This window comes from Nerophis ophidion, linkage group LG16, assembly GCF_033978795.1.
Source record: "Nerophis ophidion isolate RoL-2023_Sa linkage group LG16, RoL_Noph_v1.0, whole genome shotgun sequence".
Lineage (NCBI taxonomy): Eukaryota > Metazoa > Chordata > Actinopteri > Syngnathiformes > Syngnathidae > Nerophis > Nerophis ophidion.
Window position 1 is genome coordinate 31,063,823 of NC_084626.1, and position 25,025 is coordinate 31,088,847.

Genomic DNA, 25,025 nt, shown 5'->3' on the forward strand with positions numbered 1-25,025 from the left:
GTTTTTCAACTTGTTTAAGTCGGGGTCCACGTTAATCAATTCATGGTAGAAAAACTTATTCGGGTGTTAACATTTAGTGGTCAATTGTACGGAATATGTATTGAACTGTGCAATCTACTAATAAAAGAATCAATCAATCAATAGTATTGGCCCAATATTATTGCCGCTCGTGGTATCGACACTACCGACATACGTATCGACCCACCCCCGACTCTCTAAACCCGCTCAAAAAAAAAAATGCCAAAAGGAAAAGACGCAGAACAGCACAGAAGCAGCAGAGTTAATAGACATTGAAGGAGGGATATTCTTTCCGATATCTGCACATCGCTGATATTTATGGATGACTTTTCACTTTCGTAGTACCTTTAAGAGACGTGTTTAAAAAAAAAAAAAAAAAAAGGTTGATATGGTTTCCGGCGCCTTGGAGACGATGATGCTTTTCTTAATGACTTGGAGTTACGGCGTCTCTTTCTCCAACTTCTCCGCGGACAACGAGGTGCGCTCCAGCTTCATCCAGCGCCGGCTGAGGAGCCAGGAGCGCCGGGACATGCAGCGGGAGATCCTCTCCATCCTGGGGCTGCCTCAGCGCCCGCGACCCTCCCACGTCCGGAGCCGACACAACGCCGCCGCCCCGATGTTCATGCTGGACTTGTACAACACGGCGGCCGCCGACGCTCCGCACAGCAGATACTCCGGGTACAACCCTCACCTGGCCTCGGTGGTCACCCTGCAGGACAGCCGCTTCCTGGACGACGCGGATATGGTGATGAGCTTTGTCAACCTGGGTGAGTTTGGGAGATGCACGCAAGTTTGCCTTTTAGAGTTAAAATAGCAATGATGGTCACACACACACTAGGTGTGGCGAAATTCTCTGTATTAGACCCATCACCCCTGATACCCCCTGGGAGGTGAGGGGAGCAGTGGGCAGCAGCGGTGGCCGCGCCCGAGAATCATTTTAGGTGATTTAACCCCCAATTCCAACCCTTGATGCTGAGAGGTAATGGGTCCCATGTTTATAGTCTTTGGTATGACTCGGCCGGGGTTTGAACTCACAACTAGGGCTGGGCGATATTGGCTTTTATTAATATCGCGGTATTTTTATGCCATATTGCGATATACGATATATATTACGAGATTTTGCCTTGGCTTTGAATATAAATCAATCAATCAATCAATGTTTACTTATATAGCCCTAAATCACTAGTGTCTCAAAGGGCTGCACAAACCACTACGACATCCTCGGTAGGCCCACATAAGGGCAAGGAAAAATTCACACCCAGTGGGACGTCGGTGACAATGATGACTATGAGAACCTTGGAGAGGAGGAAAGCAATGGATGTCGAGCGGGTCTAACATGATACTGTGAAAGTTCAATCCATAATGGATCCAACACAGTCGCAAGAGTCCAGTCCAAAGCGGTTCCAACACAGCAGCGAGAGTCCCGTTCACAGCGGAGCCAGCAGGAAACCATCCCAAGCGGAGGCGGATCAGCAGCGCAGAGATGTCCCCAGCCGATACACAGGCCATGGCCACCGGATCGGACCGGACCCCTTCCACAAGGGAGAGTGGGACATAGGAGAAAAAGAAAAGAAACGGCAGATCAACTGGTCTAAAAAGGGAGTCTATTTAAAGGCTAGAGTATACAAATGAGTTTTAAAGTGAGACTTAAATGCTTCTACTGAGGTGGCATCTCAAACTTTTACCGGGAGGGCATTCCAGAGTACTGGAGCCCGAAATGAAAACGCTCTATAGCCCGCAGACTTTTTTTGGGCTTTGGGAATCCCTAATAAGAATAAACACTTGATGCATATAATCACAGCAGTTTGATGATTCTATGTGTCTACATTAAAACATTCTTCTTCATACTGCATTAATATATGCTACTTTTAAACTTTCATGCAGAGAGGGAAATCACAACTAAGTAGGGACGGCGTGGCGCAGTGGAAGAGTGGCCGTGCGCAACCCGAGGGTCACTGGTTCAAATCCCACCCAATACCAACCTCGTCATGTCCGTTGTGTCCTGAGCAAGACACTTCACCCTTGCTTCTGATGGGTGCTGGTTGGCGCCTTGCATGGCAGCTCCCTCCATCAGTGTGTGAATGTGTGTGTGAATGGGTGAATGTGGAAGTAGTGTCAAAGCGCTTTGAGTACCTTGAAGGTAGAAAAGCGCTATACAAGTACAACCCATTATAACCCAATTGACCAAAAGTGTATTTATTAAATACTCTTCATTCTTTCACGGGTGACTTTTTAAATGAAAGAACAAATTAATAGTGTTGCTATTGATTCAACCTGCCCAAAAAGGAATAGGAAAAAAAATAAGATTTTATTTAATCTTATACACCATAGGTGTCAAAGTCAAGGCCGGGGGGCCAAATGTGGCTCGCCGCTTCATTGATTGATTGAAACTTTTATGAGTACACTGTAAAAAAAAAATTCTGTAAAAAAAACGGTAATCTACTGGCAGCTACGGCTGCCAAACGAAAACCATAGAATGAAAGTAAAACACTGTAAACCAAATAATGATCAAAAACATATTTACAGAAATTTTCATTAAAAGTTTTGCGGAAAAATATCGTAATTTTACAGATTTTTACTAAATTGTGAAGATCAACCACCTTTAATAAAGTGACAATGCAAACAGTTCTGCAGAAAAATACCTTTTTTCTACAGTTTTTCCAATTTATTACGATCAACCAACTTTAATGAAGTGACAATGCTGGCAGTTCCACAGAAAAATACCATTTATTTTACAGATTTGCCCTGCGATGAGGTGGCGACTTGTCCAGGGTGTACCACGCCTTCCGCCCGATTGTAGCTGAGATAGGCGCCAGCGCCCCCCGCGACCCCGAAAGGGAATAAGCGATAGAAAAAGGATGGGGTCTCAAACTCAATCAATTTACCGGGGGGGGTCACTGTATGTAGAAACTACGTGAAAAGTGAATTCACCTTCTTTGAATGGCTTTACCGACCTGGCAACATACTTGCCAATTATCACGAGAGTCCTCCTGTGACCCTCGCGAAGGGTTGTCAAATTATCTATCGGACAATATTTTTAGAAAGTGCCTTGACAGCACTACCTATATTGTCCTCAACAACCTTTTGACGCATTAGCTCATTTACTAGACAAACAAGCAGCGTGCCGAAAGTGACGCATTTTTGGCAAAATTACGTTTCTCACACCACACTGGCTGAAAGACATACTTGATCACACTGACGGTGGCAGTACAAACAAATTTAAGACCGTTACAAATATTTGCCACATTGTGAACACACATCAAAAAAGAATGACAGACACATTTCGGGAGAACATCTTCACCGTAACACAAAATAAACACAAAACAAAAAATACCCAGAATGCTAAGCAGCGCTACTCTTCCAGGCTACACCTCCGCCACTACCCACAGAGAAAAATGTCAAATTGATAGTATGAGCATTAATCTTTATATAACAAACTCCAAATAATTTTCAACTTGAATATAAAAATAAACAAATATTAAAAAAACAAGATTTTCCTTAAAATTACATATAAAACTGTTAGTTAGTATGGACATATACTTTTGTATGACAAGCTACATATTAAATGAAAGTTAATTACTGTAATTTTACATGAATTTGAAAGTAATTTGGGAAAACAAAATTATGATACGTGTTATTAATATGGTATTTTTCTGTAAAAACAAATTGAAATATACAAAGTTTGTCATTACTGGCATATTACTTAAAATAACAGGCGGCATAGCTCCGTTGGTAGAGCGGCCGTGCCAGCAACTTGAGGGTTGCAGGTTCGATTCCCGCTTCTGCCATCATAGTCACTGCCGTTGTGTCCTTGGGCAAGACACTTTACCCACCTGCTCCCAGTGCCACCCACACTGGTTTAAATGTAACTTAGATATTGGGTTTCACTATGTAAAGTGCTTTGAGTCACTAGAGAAAAGCGCTATATAAATATAATTCACTTCACTTTATAGATAGTCTTCAATTCTACAGTTTTATAACCTATTTTAAAAAATTGGAAAAATTACAGTAGAAATTTAGAGTAAATTAACCATAAAAATAGGATTTTTTTTTTACAGTGTAGATTGCACAGTGCAGTAAATATTCCGTACAATTCAATTAATCACTCAATTTTTATTTATACAGCCTCAAATCACTAGTGTCTCAAAGGGCTGCACAAGCCACAACGACATCCTCGGTTCAGAGCCCACATAAAGTAAAGTTAAAGTACCAATGATCGTCACACACACACTAAGTTTGGTGAAATGTGTTCTCTGCATTTGACCCATCCCCTTAATCACCCCCTGGGAAGTGAGGGGAGCAGTGGGCAGCAGCAGTGCAGCGCCCGGGAATCATTTATGGTGATTTAACCCCCAATTCCAACCCTTGATGCTGAGTGCCAAGCAGGGAGGCAATGGGTCCCAGTTTTATAGTCTTTGGTATGACTCTGCCGGTGTTTGAACTCCCAACCTACCGATCTCAGGGCGGACACTTTAACCACTAGGCCACTGAGTAGGTCAAGGAAAAGGAAAAGGAAAAACCCACAACCCACTGAGTTTAAACCATTTGTTGACCATTGATTGATTGAGACTTTTATGAGTAGATTGCACAGTACCATACATGTTCCGTACAATTCAATCAATCAATCAATGTTTATTTATACAGCCCCAAATCACAAGTGTCTCAAAGGGCTGCACAAACCACAACGACATTCTCGGTTCAGAGCCCACATAAGGGCAAGGAAAAACCCACAACCCATTGGGTTGTGAGTTTAGACCATTTGTTGACTATTGATTGATTAATTGAGACTTTTATGAGTAGATTGCAGAGTACAGTAAATGTTCTGTACAATTGAATCAATCAATGTTTATTTATATAGCTCTAAATCACAGGTGTCTCAAAGGGATGCACAAGCTATAGCGACATCCTCGTTTCAGAGCCCACATAAGGGCAAAGAAAAACCCACAACCCATTGGGTTGTGAGGTTAGACCATTTGTTGACCATTGATTGATTACTTGAGACTTTCTATGAGTAGATTGCACAGTACAGTGCATATTCCGTACAATTTAATCAATCAATATTTATTTATATAGCCCCAAATCACAAGTGTCTCAAAAGGCTGCACAAGCCACAACGACATCCTCTGTTCAGAGCCCACATAAGGGCAAAGAAAAACCCACACCCAGTGGGTTGTGAATTTAGACCGTTTGTTGACCATTGATTGGTTACTTCAGACTTTTATGAGTAGATTGCACAGTACAATGCATATTCTGTACAATTGAATCAATCAATCAATGTTTATTTTTATAGCCCTAAATCCCAAGTGTCTCAAAGGGATGCACAAGCTATAGAGACATCCTCATTTCAGAGCCCACATAAGGGCAAAGAAAAACCCACATCCCAGTGGCTTGTGAGTTTAGACCGTTTGTTGACCATTGATTGTTTGATTGAGACTTTTATGAGTAGATTGCACAGTGCAGGACATATTCCGTACAATTCAATCAATCACCCAATGTTTATTTATATAGCCCCAAATCACAAGTGTCTCAAAGGGCTGCACAAGCCACAACGACATCCTCGGTTCAGAGCCCACATAAGGGCAAAGAAAAACCCACACCCAGTGGGTTGTGAGTTTAGACCGTTTGTTGACCATTGATTGATTGATTGAGACTTTTATGAGTAGATTGCACAGTGCAGTACATATTCCGTACAATTCAATCAATCACTCAATGTTTATTTATATAGCCCCAAATCAAAAGTGTCTCGAAGGGCTGCACAAGCCACAACGACATCCTCGGTTCAGAGCCCACATGAGGGCAGAGAAAAACTCACAACCCAGTGAGTACCATTTATTGACCATTGATTGATTGATTGAGACTTTTATGAGTAGATTGCACAATGCAGTACATATTCAGTACAATTCAATCAAGCACTCAATGTTTATTTATATAGCCCCAAATCACAAGTGTCTCAAAGGGCTGCACAAGCCACAACAACATCCTCGGTTCAGAGCCCACATAAGGGCAAAGAAAAACCCACACCCAGTGTTAGTCTTGGTTGTAGTTGCCTGGAAGTGTTCTTTTAGTGCGGTTTTGAATGAGGATAGCGATGCACTTTCTTTTACACCTGTTGGGAGTGCATTCCATTATGATGTGGCACTAAATGGTAACACCCAAATAAGTTTTTCAACTTGTTTAAGTCTGGGTCAAAGTTAATCAATTCATGGGATAATTTAATGTGGTCCGTCAAAAGCTTGAAATAAGGAAGTATTTTCTGGCTGAACTTATTTATTTAAATTTTTTTACAGAAAAAAGGCACCGCTTCCGATTCTTGGGAGGATAATTCGATTCAGAATAAATTGTCTATTAAACACGATCTTCGTAACATGAGCACTGTCCCAATTCAGGATCTGCATCCTTTTGAGGACCTGGCCTACGCGGCCTCAGAGGCACATCCGAAGGATGCATCACCCGTTGTTAAATGGCACAGTCAAGCCTGCAGAGGATTTCCAGGTTTGAGTTAAACGTAACCCTAAAATCAGTTCCTTACATCTGAAAGTAAGGGTTAGGGTTGGGGTTAGGCCACCCAGGTAATAATAATAATACATTTTACTTATAAGGCGCCTTTTTGAGCACTCAAGAACACTGTACAAAATCAAAACAATAAAATCAATTGGATAAAAACAACACCAATAAAGATCGATAAGATTTACATTTAATTAGCAGTCAGGAATAGGTGTGTTTTGAGGTAAACGAGTAGAGCCCATTCACTTGGGTAGTCTCGGTGCTCAAGTTCGTGACGTTTACCGTCGCACGTCGACGGGCAAGCGCCTTACCGTCAGAGCTTACATGGAACCCTGGGAATGTGAGTGTGAATGTTGTCTGTCTCTGCGTTGGCCCTGCGATGACGTGGCAACTTGTCCAGGGTGTAAATTGCCTACCGCCCAAATGCAGCTGAGATAGGCTCCAGCATCCCCCGCGACCCCAAAAGGGACAAGTTTACATACATACACACATATATATATATATATATATATATATATATATATATACATATATATATATATATATATATATATATATATATATATAAGGGACAAGTTTACATACATACACACATATATATATATATATATATATATATATGTATATATATATATATATATATATATATATATATATATATATATATATATATATATATATATATATATATATATATATATATATATATATTAGGGCTGCAAATCTTTGGGTGTCCCACGATTCGATTCAATATCGATTCTTGGGGTTGTGATTCGATTATCAATCGATTTTTTTCGATTCAATGCAATTCTCGATTGAAAAACGATATTTTTCCGATTCAAACCGATTCTGTATTCATTCAATACATAGGATTTCAGCAGGATCTTCCCCAGTCTGCTGACATGCTAGCAGATTAGTAGATTTAAAAACAAAAAAAGCTTTTATAATTGTAAAGGACAATGTTTCATCAACTAATTGCAATAATGTAAATTTGTTTTAACTATTAAACGAACCAAAAATATGACTTATTTTATCTTTGTGAAAACATTGGACACAGTGTGTTGTCAAGCTTATGAGATGCGATGCAAGTGTAAGCCACTGTGACACTATTGTTCTTTTTTTTATTTTTTATTAATGTCTAATGATAACGTCAATGAGGGATTTTTAATCACTGCTCTGCTGAAATTATAACTAATATTGATACTGTTGTTGATAATATTCATTTTTGTTTCACTACTTTTGGTTTGTTCTGTGTTGTGTTTGTGTCTCCTCTCAAATGCTCTGTTTATTGCATTTCTTAGTGTTGCTGGGTCAGGTTTGGTTTTGGAATTGGATTGCATTGTTATGGTATTGCTGTGTAGTGGTTTGTTGGATTGATAAAAAAAAAAAATTGTTTTATTTAAAAATGAGATTCCATTCTGAAAAGCACAACGTGAGAATATATATATATATATATATATATATACACACACACACACACACAGTACAGGCCAAAAGTTTGGACACACATTCTTATTCAATGTGTTTTCTTTATTTTCATAAATATTCACATTGTACATTGTCACTGAAGGCATCAAAACTATGAATGAACACATGTGGAGTTATGTACTATGCAAAAAGTGAAATAACTGAAAACATGTTTTATATTGTGTGCAAGAACTAATGCTTTGCACACTCTTAGCATTCTCTCGATGAGCTTCAAGCACACCTGGGAAGTGAAAACCATTTCAGGTGACTACCTCTGGACGCTCATCGAGAGAATGCCAAGAGTGTGCAAAAAAAGTAATCAGTGCAAAGAGTGGGTATTTTGAAGAAACTAGAATATAAAACAGTTTTTCAGTTATTTCACCTTTTTTTTTGGTTAAGTACATAACTCCACATGTGTTCATTCATAGTTTTGATGCCTTCAGTGACAATATATAATGTAAATAGTCATGAAAATAAAGAAAACACATTGAATGAGAAGGTGTGTTCAAACTTTTGACAGGTAAGGTATATATATGTTTATATAAATATGATATTCTCAAAAGTTATGCATATATTTTGAATCTAAATAAATAAAAATCACGTTTTGGATGTGAATCGATTTTTTTTTAGCACCCCTACTGCATATCTTCAAAACATCAATATTAACTGTGCATGCAACATATATTCCCAGCATTTTGTTATTGTTCTTTATCAAAAATAAATACATATCTTCTTGTCACCTTGATTTACAAATTCAAAGCAGGTTATCTAAAAATGTGTTAAAAATATGATAATCACACACAATTGGCAATACAAATTGTTCAACAAGGTTTTATGTTAAAACAATATTTACTGTCACAGCCATAATTGCAATGTTTGACATCAATGCTATACTCATATATTGGGAATTAAAAAAAAAAAAATATTTTCAGCAAGTTAGTGCATCTGCAGAACTGTGATTTTACAGGTACTCTAAGTATGTTTACGTACATGCACCTAAAAACTCATTACTGCATGAACCAGCTTTTTAAAACACTTGGGTTTGGGCTTGAGGGCCCTTTAAGACTCTTGTGTATTGGGGCCCAGGACGTGGTGCTACACTTCTGCCTACACCCCTCCTCCATGTCTTTGAACAACACAGTGAACCATTTACAGTTTTACCAGGAATGGGAAAATGGAGTTGAAAGAATAAAAAAATAAATGAAATAAAATGGGATTAAAAAAATCCAGTGATAAAGGAAAAGACAGGAAGAATAAAAAGGTGGTTCGAAATAATGCATGTAAATAGATTTGAAAAAAGATTTAATTAATAAATACTATAAAAGGAATTAAGGTACAATAAGATGCCTTTTTTAATATTGACCTACTAATAACAATCAATGGATGCTACGGTATAGTTTATTTGTTTCAGACATGCTTAACAATTTGCAGTAGGTACCATTGGTTACATTTCCACAACTCAACAAATCTGAAAATGAGTAGTAAGAAGCATATGTTATTTAAACCCTTCTACTATATCTACTCATTCTAATTTACACCATAACTTAACTGTTTATTCATGATAACATTATTATTTATGTATTTAATTTATTTTTGTGGCAAATTAAGCGCAGGAAGTGAACCAACACATGTGTAAGACATTGCATTGAAGTGGAAAAGGGGTATAGGATTAAATAAACTCTGCTTTTTCCTATTGCTATTCGGACATGTCGTGAGAAACTGGAAAGAAGTAGTGCATCACAATGTAACTATATCGGAATAACTCAAAACCACCGTAACTTTTCGATGTAGACTCTTACAATGTTTAGTTTGCTCACATTTTACCATTTATATGAAGAAAAAAGTGGAAACAAATACCAGTAGTTACAAGTTGAAATAAATGACGGTATAGTTCGTGAAATGTTAAAAATAAGACTATAAAATGGTTATTTTCTCAAAGTAATGAATAAAAGGGAATAAATTGTTAATCTTAAATACAAAATAATACATGAAATGATCATTCAGATATAAAGTCAAAAAATATAAGACAACCAGAAGAGGCAATTTCTGAAGGAATTGTGTGTGAATGCTCCTCTGCTGAAGTTGAACTGAATTCCTGAATTTTTAAAAAATTGTTTATTAGGGTTATCAATTCCAAAACAAGGTGAATATTTTTGAAGTTGGAACAATTTGAATCAGATAAGAAAATTGTGGAACTTTGAAGAATGTCCTATTTATTTCAATAGCAATTTCCCCAAAAATTGTGAATTTCGGGAAAAGCGTGAAATTTTTTGAAAATGGTAAACTTGAATGGTCTGAATGAGGTTGGTATTGAAATTTTTCAAATGGGTCGAGAAATGTTGAAGTACTAAATAGAGATGTCCGATAATATCGCACTGCCTCCTGAAGGAACTCTCCTGAAGGAATCAATAAAGTATTATCTATCTATCTATCATCGGCCGATAAATGCTTTAATATGTAATATCAGAAATTATCGGTATCGGTTTCAAAAAGTAAAATGTATGACTTTTTGAAACACCGCTGTGTACACGGACATAGGGAGAGGTAACAGCCACAATAGCCATACAGGTCACACTGAGGGTGGCTATATAAACAACTTTAACACTTTTACAAATATGTGCCACACTGTGAACCCACACCAAACAAGAATGACAAGCACATTTCGGGAGAACATCCGCTCCGTAACACAACATAAACCAAACAGAAAAAATACCCACAAGTCCTTGCAGCACTAATTTTTATTTTTATTTATAATAATATTGAAGCGAATAATTTCCTGTTATATGAATATTTAGATTCATATTTGTAAGACTGTTACAAATATGCGCCACACTGTGAACCCACACCAAACAAGAATGACACGCACATTTCAGAAGAACATCCGCAACGTAACACAACATAAACCAAACAGAAAAAATACCCACAAGTCCTTGCAGCACTAATTTTTATTTTTATTTATAATAATATTTAAGGGAATAATTTCCTGTTATATGAATATTTAGATTCATATTTGTAAGACTGTTACAAATATGCGCCACACTGTGAACCCACACCAAACAAGAATGACACGCACATTTCAGAAGAACATCCGCACCGTAACACAACATAAACACAACAGAACAAATACCCAGAACTCCTTGCAGCACTAACTCTTCCGGGACGCTGCAATATGCACCCCCTTCCAGCTCTCCCCTCTACACACCTCAACCCCACCCTCCCAACCCCGCCCACCTCAACCTCCTCATGCTCTCTCAGGGAGAGCATGTTCCAAATTCCAAGCTGCTGTTTTGAGGCATGTTAAAAAAAAATAATGCACTTTGGGACTTCTATGATAAATATGGCAGTGGCATGTTGGCATTTTTTTCTATAACTTGAGTTGATTTATTTTGGAAAACCTTGTTACATTGTTTAATGCATCCAGTGGGGAATCACAACAAAATTAGTCATAATAATGTGTTAATTCCACGACTATATATCGGTATCTGTTGATATCTGTATCGGTAATTAAGAATTGGTCAATATCCGAATATCGGATATTGGCAATTAAGCCATTATCAGACATCTCTAGTAGTATCATGTTCAATTGAGAAATGGTATTACAGAATTCCTGAAATGACAGGAAAACTGGGAATTTTTCCAGTTTAAAAAACAACTTTATTTTTTTTTCCTAATCAAGAGGAATGTTTTGACGGTAGCACGGTTGAAGTGGATTAAAAAATGTGGGAGGAGTGGTCGCCAGAAAAAAATGGTGGAAATAGGTCTTTGGAAAACCAGGAATTTTGGGAAATCCTGACATTTTTTTTAACTTGGAAAAAGGGTAGTTTGAATTTCCAAAATGGTGGAATGTGTCATAAGTGGAAAATGTGGAAATGGTGAAAGTTAATAAAAATAGCCAATTCTTTTTGAATGGGAAAATTGTCCTGTAAAACCTGGAATTCCGGGAAATCTGGCAAATATTTGGGAATTTGTCAAAGGAAAGCCCACGATCCCCGAATAACCTGAACAGTTTGAAGTTGGAATGGTTTGAATTGGGTGAAAAATGTGGAAGGTAGAGCGCGGCAAAATCTGGAGAAGAAGACTAGTAAAAGGTTGTATAAATGGACAAATTTTGGTGTAGAAAACCAAATGTGTGAATGTTATGGCGTTTCCCCACAATTATTAATGAAGTACGTTATTTAATATTGTTATAAAAGTGTATTTGAATTATTCTTATTTAAACTGTTGCATGCAGTAAAAACAGTTATTTCTGAAAGTGACAAATATTGTCGTGTTCCGATACATGTTTTTATTATTGTAGCATGGTGCAAAGGATTGTTCATTCAGACCAAATCATCCTTTGTTGTGTTGTGTCTTTCTCTGTAAATAAATATAGGTCCTTTCCCTTTAAGAATTCAACTTGTCATAGCCCCTATGACAGGGGTAGGGAACCTATGGCTCTCGAGCCAGATGTGGGTCTTTTGATGACTGCATCTGGCTCTCAGATAAATCTTAGCCGACATTGCTTAAAACGATAAGTAATGAATAATTCTGTTGGTAATCACAGATTTGATTGATTGAAACTTTTATTAGTAGATTGTACAGTACAGTACATATTCCGTACAATTGACCACTAAATGGTAGCACCCGAATAAGTTTTTCAACTTGTTTAAGTCGGGGTCCACGTAAATCAATTCATGGTACGTGTTAAAACAACGTTGAAAATATAAAACATTCTCATGCATTTTGATCTATCCATCCGTTTCCCACCCCACCAGTTCAAGAATCTGCATTAAGAAGTATTTTATTTATTATTGGTTAGCTTCAGAATAACAATGTTATTAAAACGAATGAGAGACTTATTATACTCTCAAACTGTTGTTCTTACTTAAAAATGCACGCATTTAGTTATATTCAGTGTTAAAAAATATTACATGGCTCTCACAGAAATACATTTTAAAATATTTGGCTTTCATAGCTCTCTCAGCCTAAAATGTTCCCGACCCCTGCCCTATGATATACCAGAGCACATACAGTCGCGATCAAAAGTTGGCATACACTTATAAAGAATTTTTGTTTCATCTGACCACAGAACTTTCCTCCAGAAGGTGTTACCTTTGTCCATGTGATGTCAGATGCAACAAAAATTGAGCTGTTAGGCCACAATACCCAGCAATATGTCTGGAGGAGAAAAGGTGCGGCTTTTATCCCAGGAACACCATCCCTACTATCAAGCATGGTGGTGGTAGTATTATTCTCTGGGCTTGTTTTGCTGCCAATGAAACTAGGGCTTTACAGAAAGTAAATGGGACAATGAAAAATCATCAGCCTGGAGGTTGGGTCTTCGGCGCAGTTGGGTGTTCCAACAGGACAATGACCCTGAACACACGTCAAAAGTGGTAAAAGAATGGCTAAATCAGGCTAGAATTAAGGTTTTGGATTGGCCTTCCAAAAGTCCTGACTTAAAAGTATGGACAATGCCAAAGAAACACAATCCATGTCAGAAAACCAACAAATTTAGCTGAACTGCACCAATTTTGTCAAGAGGAGTGGTCAACAATTTGAACAGAAGCTTGTGAATGGCTACCAATTGCAACTTATTGCAGTAAAACTTTCCAAGGGACATGTAAACAAATGTTAACATTGCTGTATGTATACTTTTGACCCAGCAGATTTGGTCACATTTTCAGTCGACCCATAATCAATTAATAAAAGAACCAAACTTCATGAAGGTTTTTTGTGACCAACAAGTGTGTGCTCCAATCACTCTATCACAAAAAAATAAGAGTTGTATAAATTATTGGAAACTTAAGGCAGCCATGACATTATGTTCTTTACAAGTGTATGTCAACTATTGATCGCGACTTTATATCGATCATAGACAAAATATAACAGCTGTTATATTAGTGGTTTGAGGAGAGTATGATTTCAATTTATTTGGATACATTCTGTTGCGTCTACAAGGGCGTCTATATGACAGAAGAGTATAGACAGCTTGGTGCCTATGCGGATGTTCCGTTTCATCATGTATAGCAATGCTGCCTCGGGGCCTGGAGAAAGGTCAAAGGTCACTTGTGCAAAAGATGAACTGTTTATACTCTTGTTTGCTTGCATCACTCAGTTCGATCTTAAATAAATAAAGAGTTTAAACTGACAAATTCAGGCCATCTGAGTGAATATAGTCTGAAAGAATGTGTGATTTAAGACGAAGCATGAAGGCAGATTTGATTAGTGGGTTTTTGCTAAACATTTAATAGGAGTTTTTTTAGTTTTTTTTTTTTTTTTTAGCTGGGGCCCCTCTTATTGTGTTGGTGGTCCCAGGATGACGACTTCAAGACTTAAACGGATTATGGTATTTCCCGTGCAAAGATCACAGCTTCAAGCAGATGAAGGTATATCCTGCAGGTGGGCTGTGCTCACAAGTGTTCATTTTATTAGCCTCAGTCAGATCAAAGAGGGTTTAGTTTGAGTTTTAGTTAGTTTATTATTTCTTCAGTCAGTGGTCGACAAAATAAACAGTTTAACATAAACAAGCAGTTGTACGTTCATAAATTGAAAATGTTGCAGACCGAAAGGGTTTAGGCTGAAGTTGAACACTTATCGTGCCTAACCCTACAAACAATGTCAATTACAAGAAGAGATTCCAAAAAATGTAAAATTTCCTTTGCACAACATATAAATACACCTTGTACACAACATAAACACTGTTCAATTATATACACAGTAAAGACATGTGAAATATCCTTGTACACGTGTTGTCAAGCTAGGACTTGAACTTGGACTGTTTCTTCTACGCAGAGGATGATTGGCACGAGCCAGGCGTGAATGTGAGTACATGTTGATTTATTATTAAACAAACAGATTACAACAAAGGGCGCGCACGAGGGCGGAAAACAAACTTGGCTAATTTAAAAATAAAAAGACTAGCATAAATGCCACAAACTACAAGCATGAAACAAAAACACTTGCACTATGGCATGAGAAAACAAAACTTGCACTGAGGCATAAATACAAAACTTACTTGGCGTGGACAAAACAAACAGCAAGGCATGAAGCAGATGAATACCGGATGTGTAGGTACATAGGTAGGTAAGTACAAAGTTGCCAGGCTGAAGAACAGAAACCAAATGGCTTAAATAGTAGTGACATAATTAGTGATGGAACAGGTGGGTGACATGACAGCTGAAACTAATGAGTTGGCATGGTAACGAAAACAAACCAGGAAGTGCAAAACAGGAAACAAGTGTCCAAAAAAACAAAACATAACAGGACCAAAACAAAACATGATTTCCTTGGTATGACATGTGTTAGTTAAACCTTTGTACCAATTATTGAGTATTTACAAACAATTATACTTCCATTATTATTTATAGCCCACATTTAGTTTGTAATTAACAATAATGATAGTATTAAATACTGTGTTCTGAATCAAGAGTGATATATTTTTCCAAGACATTGGTCCTAAGGTGTTTTTTAAATGTGTGAATGGAACTGGAACATTTTGAGGAATCATGCAAGCTGAGGTATTTTTCAATCAGTCAATGCGATTTTAGAGGCGATAAGGAGATCATCATGTTCTACTGTGCTTGAATTAAAGTGGATATTTGTTACATTTTGAGCGCGTAAAGCAGGGGTCCCCAAACTATGGCCCGTGGGTCTCAAATTGAAAAAAATAAATATATATATATATTTATTTTTTTTAATCTGTCATTTCTAGCCCATCCATCAATCTATTTTCTACCGCTTGTTACTCTCGGGGTGTACTACAAATAATATTGTCTAAAAATGCATTTTCCCTTCGATAACGCAAACCGGCAAGTGCGCGCTCATTCAGTCCATTATCATTCAGTCAATTAGTGCACAAGGGGAAAAAAATTGCGAAATCGTTGGGGAAACCTAAAATAGACTCAGAGTATAGACTTTTTAAACATCAGTGGGCATATGACTTTTTTTTGTTTTTGTTCAGTGTAAGGAAAAGGCAGTTTGTCTAAGCTGCAATATACATACATACTTATATATATATATATATATATATATATACACATATACTGTACATATATATATATATATATATATGTATATATATATATATGTATATATGTATATGTATATATATATATATATATATATATATGTATATATGTATATTTATAGTCGAGGTTTCTGCAGTTTATCCGTTATATAGTGCTTAATACCGGTGTAGAGTGGAATATATGTATACGAAACAGGCTTGTAGGGATGATATAGCCTCTGTGTTTTTTTCCTGACCTAATGTGCGTGTGTGTGTGTATGTATGCATGTATAAATATATATATATATATAAATATATATATATACAGTGGGGCAAAAAAGTATTCAGTCAGCCACCGATTGTGCAAGTTCTCCCACTTAAAATGATGACAGGGGTCTGTAATTTTCATCATAGGTACACTTCAACTGTAAGTGACAGAATGTGAAAAAAAAATCCAGGAATTCACATTGTAGGAGTTTTAAATAATTTTTTTGTAAGTTATGGTGGAAAATAAGTATTTGGTCAACCATTCAAAGCTCTCACTGATGGAAGGAGGTTTTGGCTCAAAATCTCACGATACATGGCCCCATTCATTCTTTCCTTAACACGGATCAATCTTCCTGTCCCCTTAGCAGAAAAACAGCCCCAAAGGATGATGTTTCCACCCCCATGCTTCACAGTAGGTGTGGTGTTCTTGGGATGCAACTCAGTATTCTTCTTCCTTCAAACACGACGATACATGGATGAAACAGCAGAGGATTGGGAGAATGTCATGTGGTCAGATGAAACCAAAATAGAACTTGTTGTTATAAACTCAACTCGTCGTGTTTGGAGGAAGAAGAATACTGAGTTGCATCCCAAGAACACCAAACCTACTGTGAAGCATGGGGGTGGAAACATCATGCTTCACAGCATATATATATATATATATATATATATATATGCGGCCCCCAGGTCAAAAAGTTTGGGGACCCCTGGCGTAAAGTATGCCCCACGTAACACACGCGTTAGCTTTGTTTGTTGTTAGCTAATGATAGGGATTTGAGAAAGTTTAGCTACTAAAAATCATTAAAAGTCGGGCTGAAGCTATCGGGTATTGTTATTAATGGAGTTCTCCATTGGTTAATTTGTCTGATTAATCAAGTAATTGGATAAAACCCACTTCACAGCCTCGATGTATATTTTAGGAAAACTATTTTAAAATAGTTTAAAAGTTAGATTTTTTTTTTGCTTGACATAACCATATATTTTCTCTCTAAAAAATGCACATTATTAACATTGAAATTAGTTGGCGGGCCGTGCGTTTCCCACCTAGGCCTTTAGTGATGTCCGACGTCAAGGATTACCTCTCAAAATACTATTATTTTTGTCTCCACATGACCATGGCTGGAGAAATACTATACAGGAACACATTTACACCCTACTGGTCATTGAACCACATCGACAGTGTACAAAACCGGTTATTTTCTGGGGAGTTTAAAAAAATCAATAAACCCGCATCAGCAATTAAAACATATCTTATGTGGTACTGTCAAAATGAAAACTGCAAAAAGCATATTAAATGTGACAAAATAAATAATTAAAATATCTGAACTCAAAATTTGTAGAAAGTCGAGCTTCGGGGGTTGGTCGACATCGTGTCACAAGATGTAATTTCTCTTTAAATATCCTTCTTGAAAATGGCCTTGCAAATATAGCTGTTGTCTTGTCTAATTACAAACCCGTTTCCATATGAGTTGGGAAATTGTGTTAGATGTAAATATAAAGGGAATACAATGATTTGCAAATCATTTTCAACCCATATTCAGTTGAATATGCTACAAAGACAACATATTTGATGTTCAAACTGATAAAAAATTTTTTTTTTGCAAATAATCATTAACTTTGAAAATTTATGCCAGCGACACGTGACAAAGAGGTTGGGAAAGGTGGCAATAAATACTGATAAAGTTGAGGAATGCTCATCGAACACTTATATGGAACATTCCAGAGGTGAACAGTCTGATTGGGAACAGGTGGGTGCTATGATTGGGTATAAAAGCAGCTTCCATGAAATGCTAAGTAATTCACAAACAAGGATGGGGTGAGGGTCACCACTTTGTAAGCAAATTGTCGAACAGTTTAGAACAACATTCCTCAACGACCAATTGCAAGGAATTTAGGGATTTTACCATCTGTGGTCCGTAAAATAATTTTCATGATTTTACCGCGGGACAAATTTTCAAGCGTTCACCGGTCCGCAGCTACAAAAAGGTTAGGGACCACTGGCATTCTGTACAAAAAGTGCACTTTAATTTAGTGTTGTTTTGATATGTCAATTTTAGTGACATCATGCACAAAAGTGCACTGATAGCTTGTTTTAAAATGTCTCTGACAATCTTGCGTTTTCTGTTTTGGAAATGACATGAATGTTTGTGCCACTGCTTAATAACTGTTTAATAAATACAGTCTTGGTGAATTGACTTAGTTATGATTTACTTCTCTGCATGAAAGTTTAAAATGAGCATATATTAATTCAGTATGAACAAGAATGTTTAAATGTAGACACGTAGAATCATCATACTGCTGTGATTATATGCATCAAGTGTTCATTCAAGGCTAAGGCAACATATCGAGATACATATTGTGTATCGTGATATAGCCCTAAAATATCAGGATATTAAAAAAAGGCCAGCCTTTGTTTTTCATACATTCCAATGTTTTGCAACATTCCACACTAACTACAAAATAATATGTATGTATGATTCGTGCTGGATGAATATGGTATCAGCCAATACTCAAGGCTCCAATATCGATATTGTATCGGAAGTGAAAAAGCTGTATTGGGACACTATCAATAAAGATGATGGATTAAACCAGGGTTCGGGAACCTTTTTGGCTGAGAGAGACATGAAAGTCAAATATTTTTGAAAATGTATTTCCGTGAGAGCCATGTAATATTTTTTAACACTGAATACAACTAAATGTGTGCATTTTTAAGAAGTAAGTAACATTTTGAGAGTATAATAAGTCTCTTATTATTTTTAATAACATTGTTTTCCTTAAGCTAACCAATAATAAATAACATACTTCTTACCATTAAAGCAACTTCTTGAACGAATGCGATAGAAAACGGATGGTTTGATTAAAATGCACGAGAAAGTTTTATATTTTGAACGTTATTTTTAGCACTGTGATTACCAGCGAGATTATTCATTACTTATCGTGTTAAGCAATGTCAGCTAAGATTTATCTGAGAGCCAGATGCAGTCATCAAAAGAGCTACATCTGCCTCGTGAACCATAGGTTCCCTATCCCTGGATTAAACCGTATTAACGCCCTAGTTCCAGCATCTTAAATGTACACGATTGTTATTTTGTGAAAAAGTCAGACAATGCTTGATCACACCTGTTTTAACTCTGGGCTTTCATCCTTGCAGTAGTTTGCAGATTTTTGTCAAACTTTATTAAGCTCTGCAAAATTCTAAACAAGCAGACATTGTCTGGGGCAGACATAAGCACGAGGGTAATATCTGTTTAGACAAGGTCCTTTTGGTAGCTGTGATAATCTAAAAGAAAACAGTCGAGCTGTGCAATGCTGTCAAACAGCTCAACACGCAGGCATGCAATGGTGTGAATGAGGCAAAGTGTTCTCCCGAGTAAAAGACATCACAGGACAAACCCCTGGTGAGAAAAACTTAAAGTCCTACTGAAATGAGAATTTCCTATTTAAACGGGGATAGCAGGTCCATTCTATGTGTCATACTTGATCATTTCGAGATATTGCCATATTTTCGCTGAAAAGATTTAGTAGAGAACATCTATGATAAAGTTTGCAACTTTTGGTCGCTAATAAAAAAGCCTTGCCTGTACCGGAAGTCGCAGACGATGATGTCACAAGGGTGAGGGCTCCTCACATCCTCACATTGTTTATAATGGGAGCCTCCAACAAAAAGAGCTATTCGGACCGAGAAAACGACAATTTCCCCATTAATTTGAGCGAGGATGAAAGAGTCGTGGCTGAGGATATTGATAACGAAGGACTAGAAAAAATAAAATAAAAAATAAAGTAAAAAAAAAAAAGGCGATTGCATTGTGAGCGATTCAGATGTGTTTAGACACATTTACTAGGATAATTCAGGGAGATCCCTTATCTGCTTATTGTTTTAATAGTGTTTTAGTGAGATTTTAAAGATTGTAAAGACATACCTCGGTCGGATGGCTGCGGTGAACACAAAGTGTCTCAGAGAGAAGCCGAGGAGCCAAGCTCACAACTGCCTTTTAAACAGCTGCTGCAGGACGACGAATAATCCAATGATGTCTCCGGTAAGATATATATCACAATTTCCCCATCCAAAAACATGCTGGTTGACGTGAAGAAAACATGTTCGCTTGACCGCTCCGCTTCACAACAAACAAAGAAAAACCGGCTGTGTCTCGGTGCTAAAGACAGCTGCAATCCACCGCTTTCCACCAACAGCTTTCTTATTTATAGTCTCCATTATTAAATGAACAAATTGCAAAAGATTCAGCAACACAGATGTCCAAAATACTGTGTAATTATGCCATGAACAGAGACGACTTTTAGCCGTGTGTGTGTGCAGCGCTAATATTTCCTTACAGTCCGTGACGTCACGCATACACGTCATCATTCCGCGACGTTTTTAACAAGAAACTAGCGGGAAATTTGAAATTGCAACTTAGTAAACTAAAAAGGCCGTATTGGCATGTGTTGCAATGTTAATCATTCATCATTGATATATAAACTATCAGACTGCGTGGTCGGTAGTAGTGGGTTTCAGTAGGCCTTTAAAGTGATGGAGTTGATATTTTAAATCTTCAGAAGTCATTGAAATGTTTTTCTTCTATCTTACGGCCACTTTAACACTCTAAAAACCACCCACTCTGATCCTTGAAAAAAAAAAAAAAAAAAAAACTCCTCATAAAGTCACAAATGGTTAATGAAAGCCCCATGTCTGTGTGGCCCTGCGGTGTCAGGGGCAAGCTGAAGTGTTGAAATGCCTCCCAGAGGGAAGTTTGCATATCTGAGGTCTGATCTTTGCAGCTAATGGTCCCTAACATAAACACACCAAGTCCTTACAAGCAATTATTGCTTTCATAAAAATACCCCCTGTTCCCTTTTCGAGCATTTAATTGCGGTCACACAAATGACTAGCAGGGCTCAGAATGCACGCTTCTTAAGAGCGAGTGGGCTGCGTGTTTTTTTGTGGCGTTGGAAGTGTTTTTAGAAGACTGACTCGATTCTGAGACCTTTCGGGCTATGACATTAAAATAGTATCGTAACGTGTGACGCTATACGATGATGTCAACGGGCTGTTTGAAGCAGGCTGATTGCTGCACTGCTCGGCTTTGCACACCGTTGGGATATTTCCGAATATATACCCTTTTGCTCTACATTTCGTTTGACTTCAATCCACTGACTGCTAATTTTCTTTGCAATCCTATACCGACTAAGGTAGGCTGACCATATTGTGAAATCCCCAAAAGAGGGCACATCCATGCGTGCCAAGGCCGGGACTAGGTGAACATTTGCCAATGATACTCATACTTGCTTTAAAAATAATATATTTATTTAAGTAAAGCATTTTTTCTCCTCTGTTGACAGCAGTGTTGTCGCTAGGAATTTTGAAAATGGAGTCCCAGGGACCCCATCAAGTTTTGGGGTCCCACTTTTTTGTAAGCGTTTTGAAAACAAATGATAAACATATGCATTGTCCTGTTTTGATTGATTTTACCCTTTAAAATAGTTTTTAATCTTATTTGTTTGTATATTGTTTTTTTATTGGTTTTATATTTATTTATTTTTTGTTTTTATTCAGTCATTGGTGGAGCATAATATATACATATATATATATATATATATATATATATATATATATATATATACATACTTTTTTTAAATTTTATTTTATTTTATTTTATTTTTTTACAATTGTTTTTAACATGGCTGTGCAGCACTTTGGAAACGTTGTTTAAATGTCCTATATAAATAAAGTGGATTGGATTGTTATATCTTACGTTCTATATCGTGTTTTGGAAAAAGGTTGTCATAAACGTTACTTCGTTCATTAAAAGAAATAATTAAAAAAAAGAAGACAAATTTGTATGCATATGTAAATATGTTCAGTTATGAACATTCATTCACTTTCTTCTGTCCATCATGGATCAAAACTTTACCACTGCTGCTAGTTTTCTATATGTTTTAATTAATAAGACATAGGTGTATTTATTTCAGTAAAAACTGTAAAAAGGGTTTTGCTTGGATCATGAAGTGATGATATTGGTGTGCGGGGCATACATACATCCATCTATTTTCTACCGCTTATTCCCTTTTGGGGTCGCGGGGGGCGCTGGCGCCTATCTCAGCTACAATCGGGCGGACATACATTTTATATTTAATGCTTAAATCTCCACATCAACTTCCTCATTTCAAAATGTTTTAATTTTTTTATGTTTTGTTTTTGTTTGTTTGTTCTCCGCCCTTTTTTGTCAAACAAATTTTTTTTTATGGCAAACACACAAAATATGTAAAATCTTCCACCAAAATTATTTTCCCAAGTGGAATATTTGATGTGACGTAATTGGGGTTGAGGTGGGGGGGGGAGTACAGGAGGTGTGTATATTGTTGCGTCCCGAAATAGTGCTGCAAAGGATTCTGGGTATTTGTTATTTTGTGCTTATGTTGTGTTACGGTGCGGTTGTTCTCCCGAAATATGTGTCATTCTTGTTTGGTGTGAGTTCACAGTGTGGCGCATATTTGTAACAGTGTTAAAGTTGTTTATACGCCCACCCTCAGTGTGACCTGTATGGCTGCCGAGCAAATATGCCTTGATTGACAACCAATCCACTGTCTCGCTCTCTCGGCCCCTCCTTCACAAATTCTGCTGCGTGCACACACCTTCACAATTTGTGTTCTCCAACCCCTTCTTAAACCTGCACGTCCATTGAAAATACACGCAACCAACCCGGACTCAAAACGCCGGACATTGGAGCCATTTAAGAAACCCCGCCCGGACAGCTCGGACATGCCCGTAAAAGAGGACCTGTCCGGGGAAAAGAGGACGTATGGTCAGTCTAGACTATGGATGTCAAACTCTGGCCCGCGGGCCAAATTTGGCCCGCAGTGCAATTTAATTTGGCCCTTGAGGCAATATCAAATTAACTTAGGAGCTGGCCCACAGGTATTATACAGCGGCAGAACCGCTGTAACACCGCATTCGCCGTTAATACTCATACTTACCAACCCTCCCGATTTTCCTACCATTCTGCAACCAAGGCTTCACATAAAAAAGAGGCATTAAATGTTTTATTTAAATTTTATTTAATATACCATTGATGTCTTTCCTTTGTTTTTTGAAAGTTGATTTTGCACTATTAAGTTTTATAAGTATTGCTTGTTCCATATTCATTGTTAAAGCAAATCAGTGTAGCAAACTGAGCAATAATTAACAATTTATTCATGCACTTTCTCTTCCTACTTTTAAGGCTTGAATGTTTGATTAATTCATTATTGTTATTTTATTTTCATATTTATTATTAGCTTGTGGAAAAAGTTTATTTTGATATTTACCTCAGAAGGCTGCAAATAGAAAAGAGGCATTACATTTGTATTTAAATTTTATTTGATATGCCATTGATATTTTATTATTATAATTATTATTTGAAACTCGATTTTGCATGTCACTATAAAGTTATATAAGCCTTGCTTGTTAAATATTCAATGCAAAATTTGTTTGGGTCCCTATTAAAAGGTTCATTTGTTCAACATTGGCCCCCGGCTTTGTTCAGTTTTAAATATTGGCCCACTCTGTATTTGAGTTTGACACCCCTGGTCTAGACTAGGGGTATGTTTACGTTAAGCCGGATAACCCCTCAAACAAATAATTATTTAGCCTAAACATTTGAAAAAATTAATTGAGTAACGTGGACCCCGACTTAAACAACTTGAAAAACTTATTCGGATGTTGCCATTTAGTGGTCAATTGTACGGAACATGTACTGTACTGTGCAATCTGCTAATAAAAGTTTCAATCAATCAAAGTCAGCCGCACGAAACCATCGTTTAAGATTCCCCATCTCGGATAGTTTTTTACATGGGAAAGTGCGGCGTGTATTTCTCAAATCTCCAGTTCTTAGCTTTGTATGGACTCATTGATCGTTTACAAACTGAGTTCGGAGAAGAAGTGAAGTCAGAAAGACTGCGCCCCACACAGGAAGTGATGTCAGAAAGAACACACCACAGCCTGCTTCATAACAACCGTAGCTAACCACTGGAAAGATGGAGGCGAGTCATCCAGACATGCCCATGTTTCTCCTTCTTCTACATGTACAGACGCTTGTGGAAATCACACATGAATACCTTAAGAGAGGAAAACGTTCAACTGTAGCTTTTTCGGACAAAACAGTTCTCAGACGATTAGAGAACATTCAAATGTCCAGGTCAGCTGTGATTCTACTTACTGAAAAACTCTGTCCATTTGTTAAAGGAGAGACAACGTGAATGCGGGCTCCTTTAGATGTGATAAAAAAAAATGTAGTGTGTGCTTTGTATTACCTGGCCGTCGAGGGAAGACCACGGAAAAGATCAAATGCATTTGGACTGGCAAAGCAGACTGTATCAGTTATTGTCCGCCTTGTATGTCCAGAGTATATAATGTCACGAAAAAGGAATGGACAATGAAAGTGAAGGCAAAAGAGTGAGGAGTCTCCTGACCAGATATCTAGATCCCGAGACAGACTGATGTAAAATCTTCTTTATCACATTGTTTACTTTCATATGTCTAATAAAGATTTGATTAATTTATGATGGCTCAGGTGTGATTCACTACAATAGGGCCCCACAGCACACTGGATTCCAGTTAATTGAAATACCACAACAGTGGAGGTAGTCACCTGGAAGGGTTTTTTTTAACTTCACAGGTGTCATAATTTTGATGCCTTCAGTGACAATCTACAATGTAAATAGTCATGGAAATAAAGAAAATGCATTGAAATGAGAAGGTGTGCAAACCTTTGGCCTGTATATGTATATATATATATATATATATATA

General features: G+C 37.3%; 1 protein-coding gene across 2 annotated transcripts in view; it reads left to right on the forward strand.

Annotated features, from left to right (window-relative positions):
• Nucleotides 1-252: 252 nt before the first annotated feature.
• Nucleotides 253-25,025, forward strand: part of LOC133535257 (bone morphogenetic protein 7-like) — a 44,896-nt gene continuing 20,123 nt past the window's right edge. For both annotated transcript variants that reach the window (XM_061874917.1, XM_061874918.1), the window contains exon 1: nt 253-785. In XM_061874917.1, coding sequence (XP_061730901.1) covers nt 407-785 — 379 coding nt within the window. In that variant the 5' untranslated portion in view covers nt 253-406. The remainder of the gene's footprint in view (nt 786-25,025) is intronic.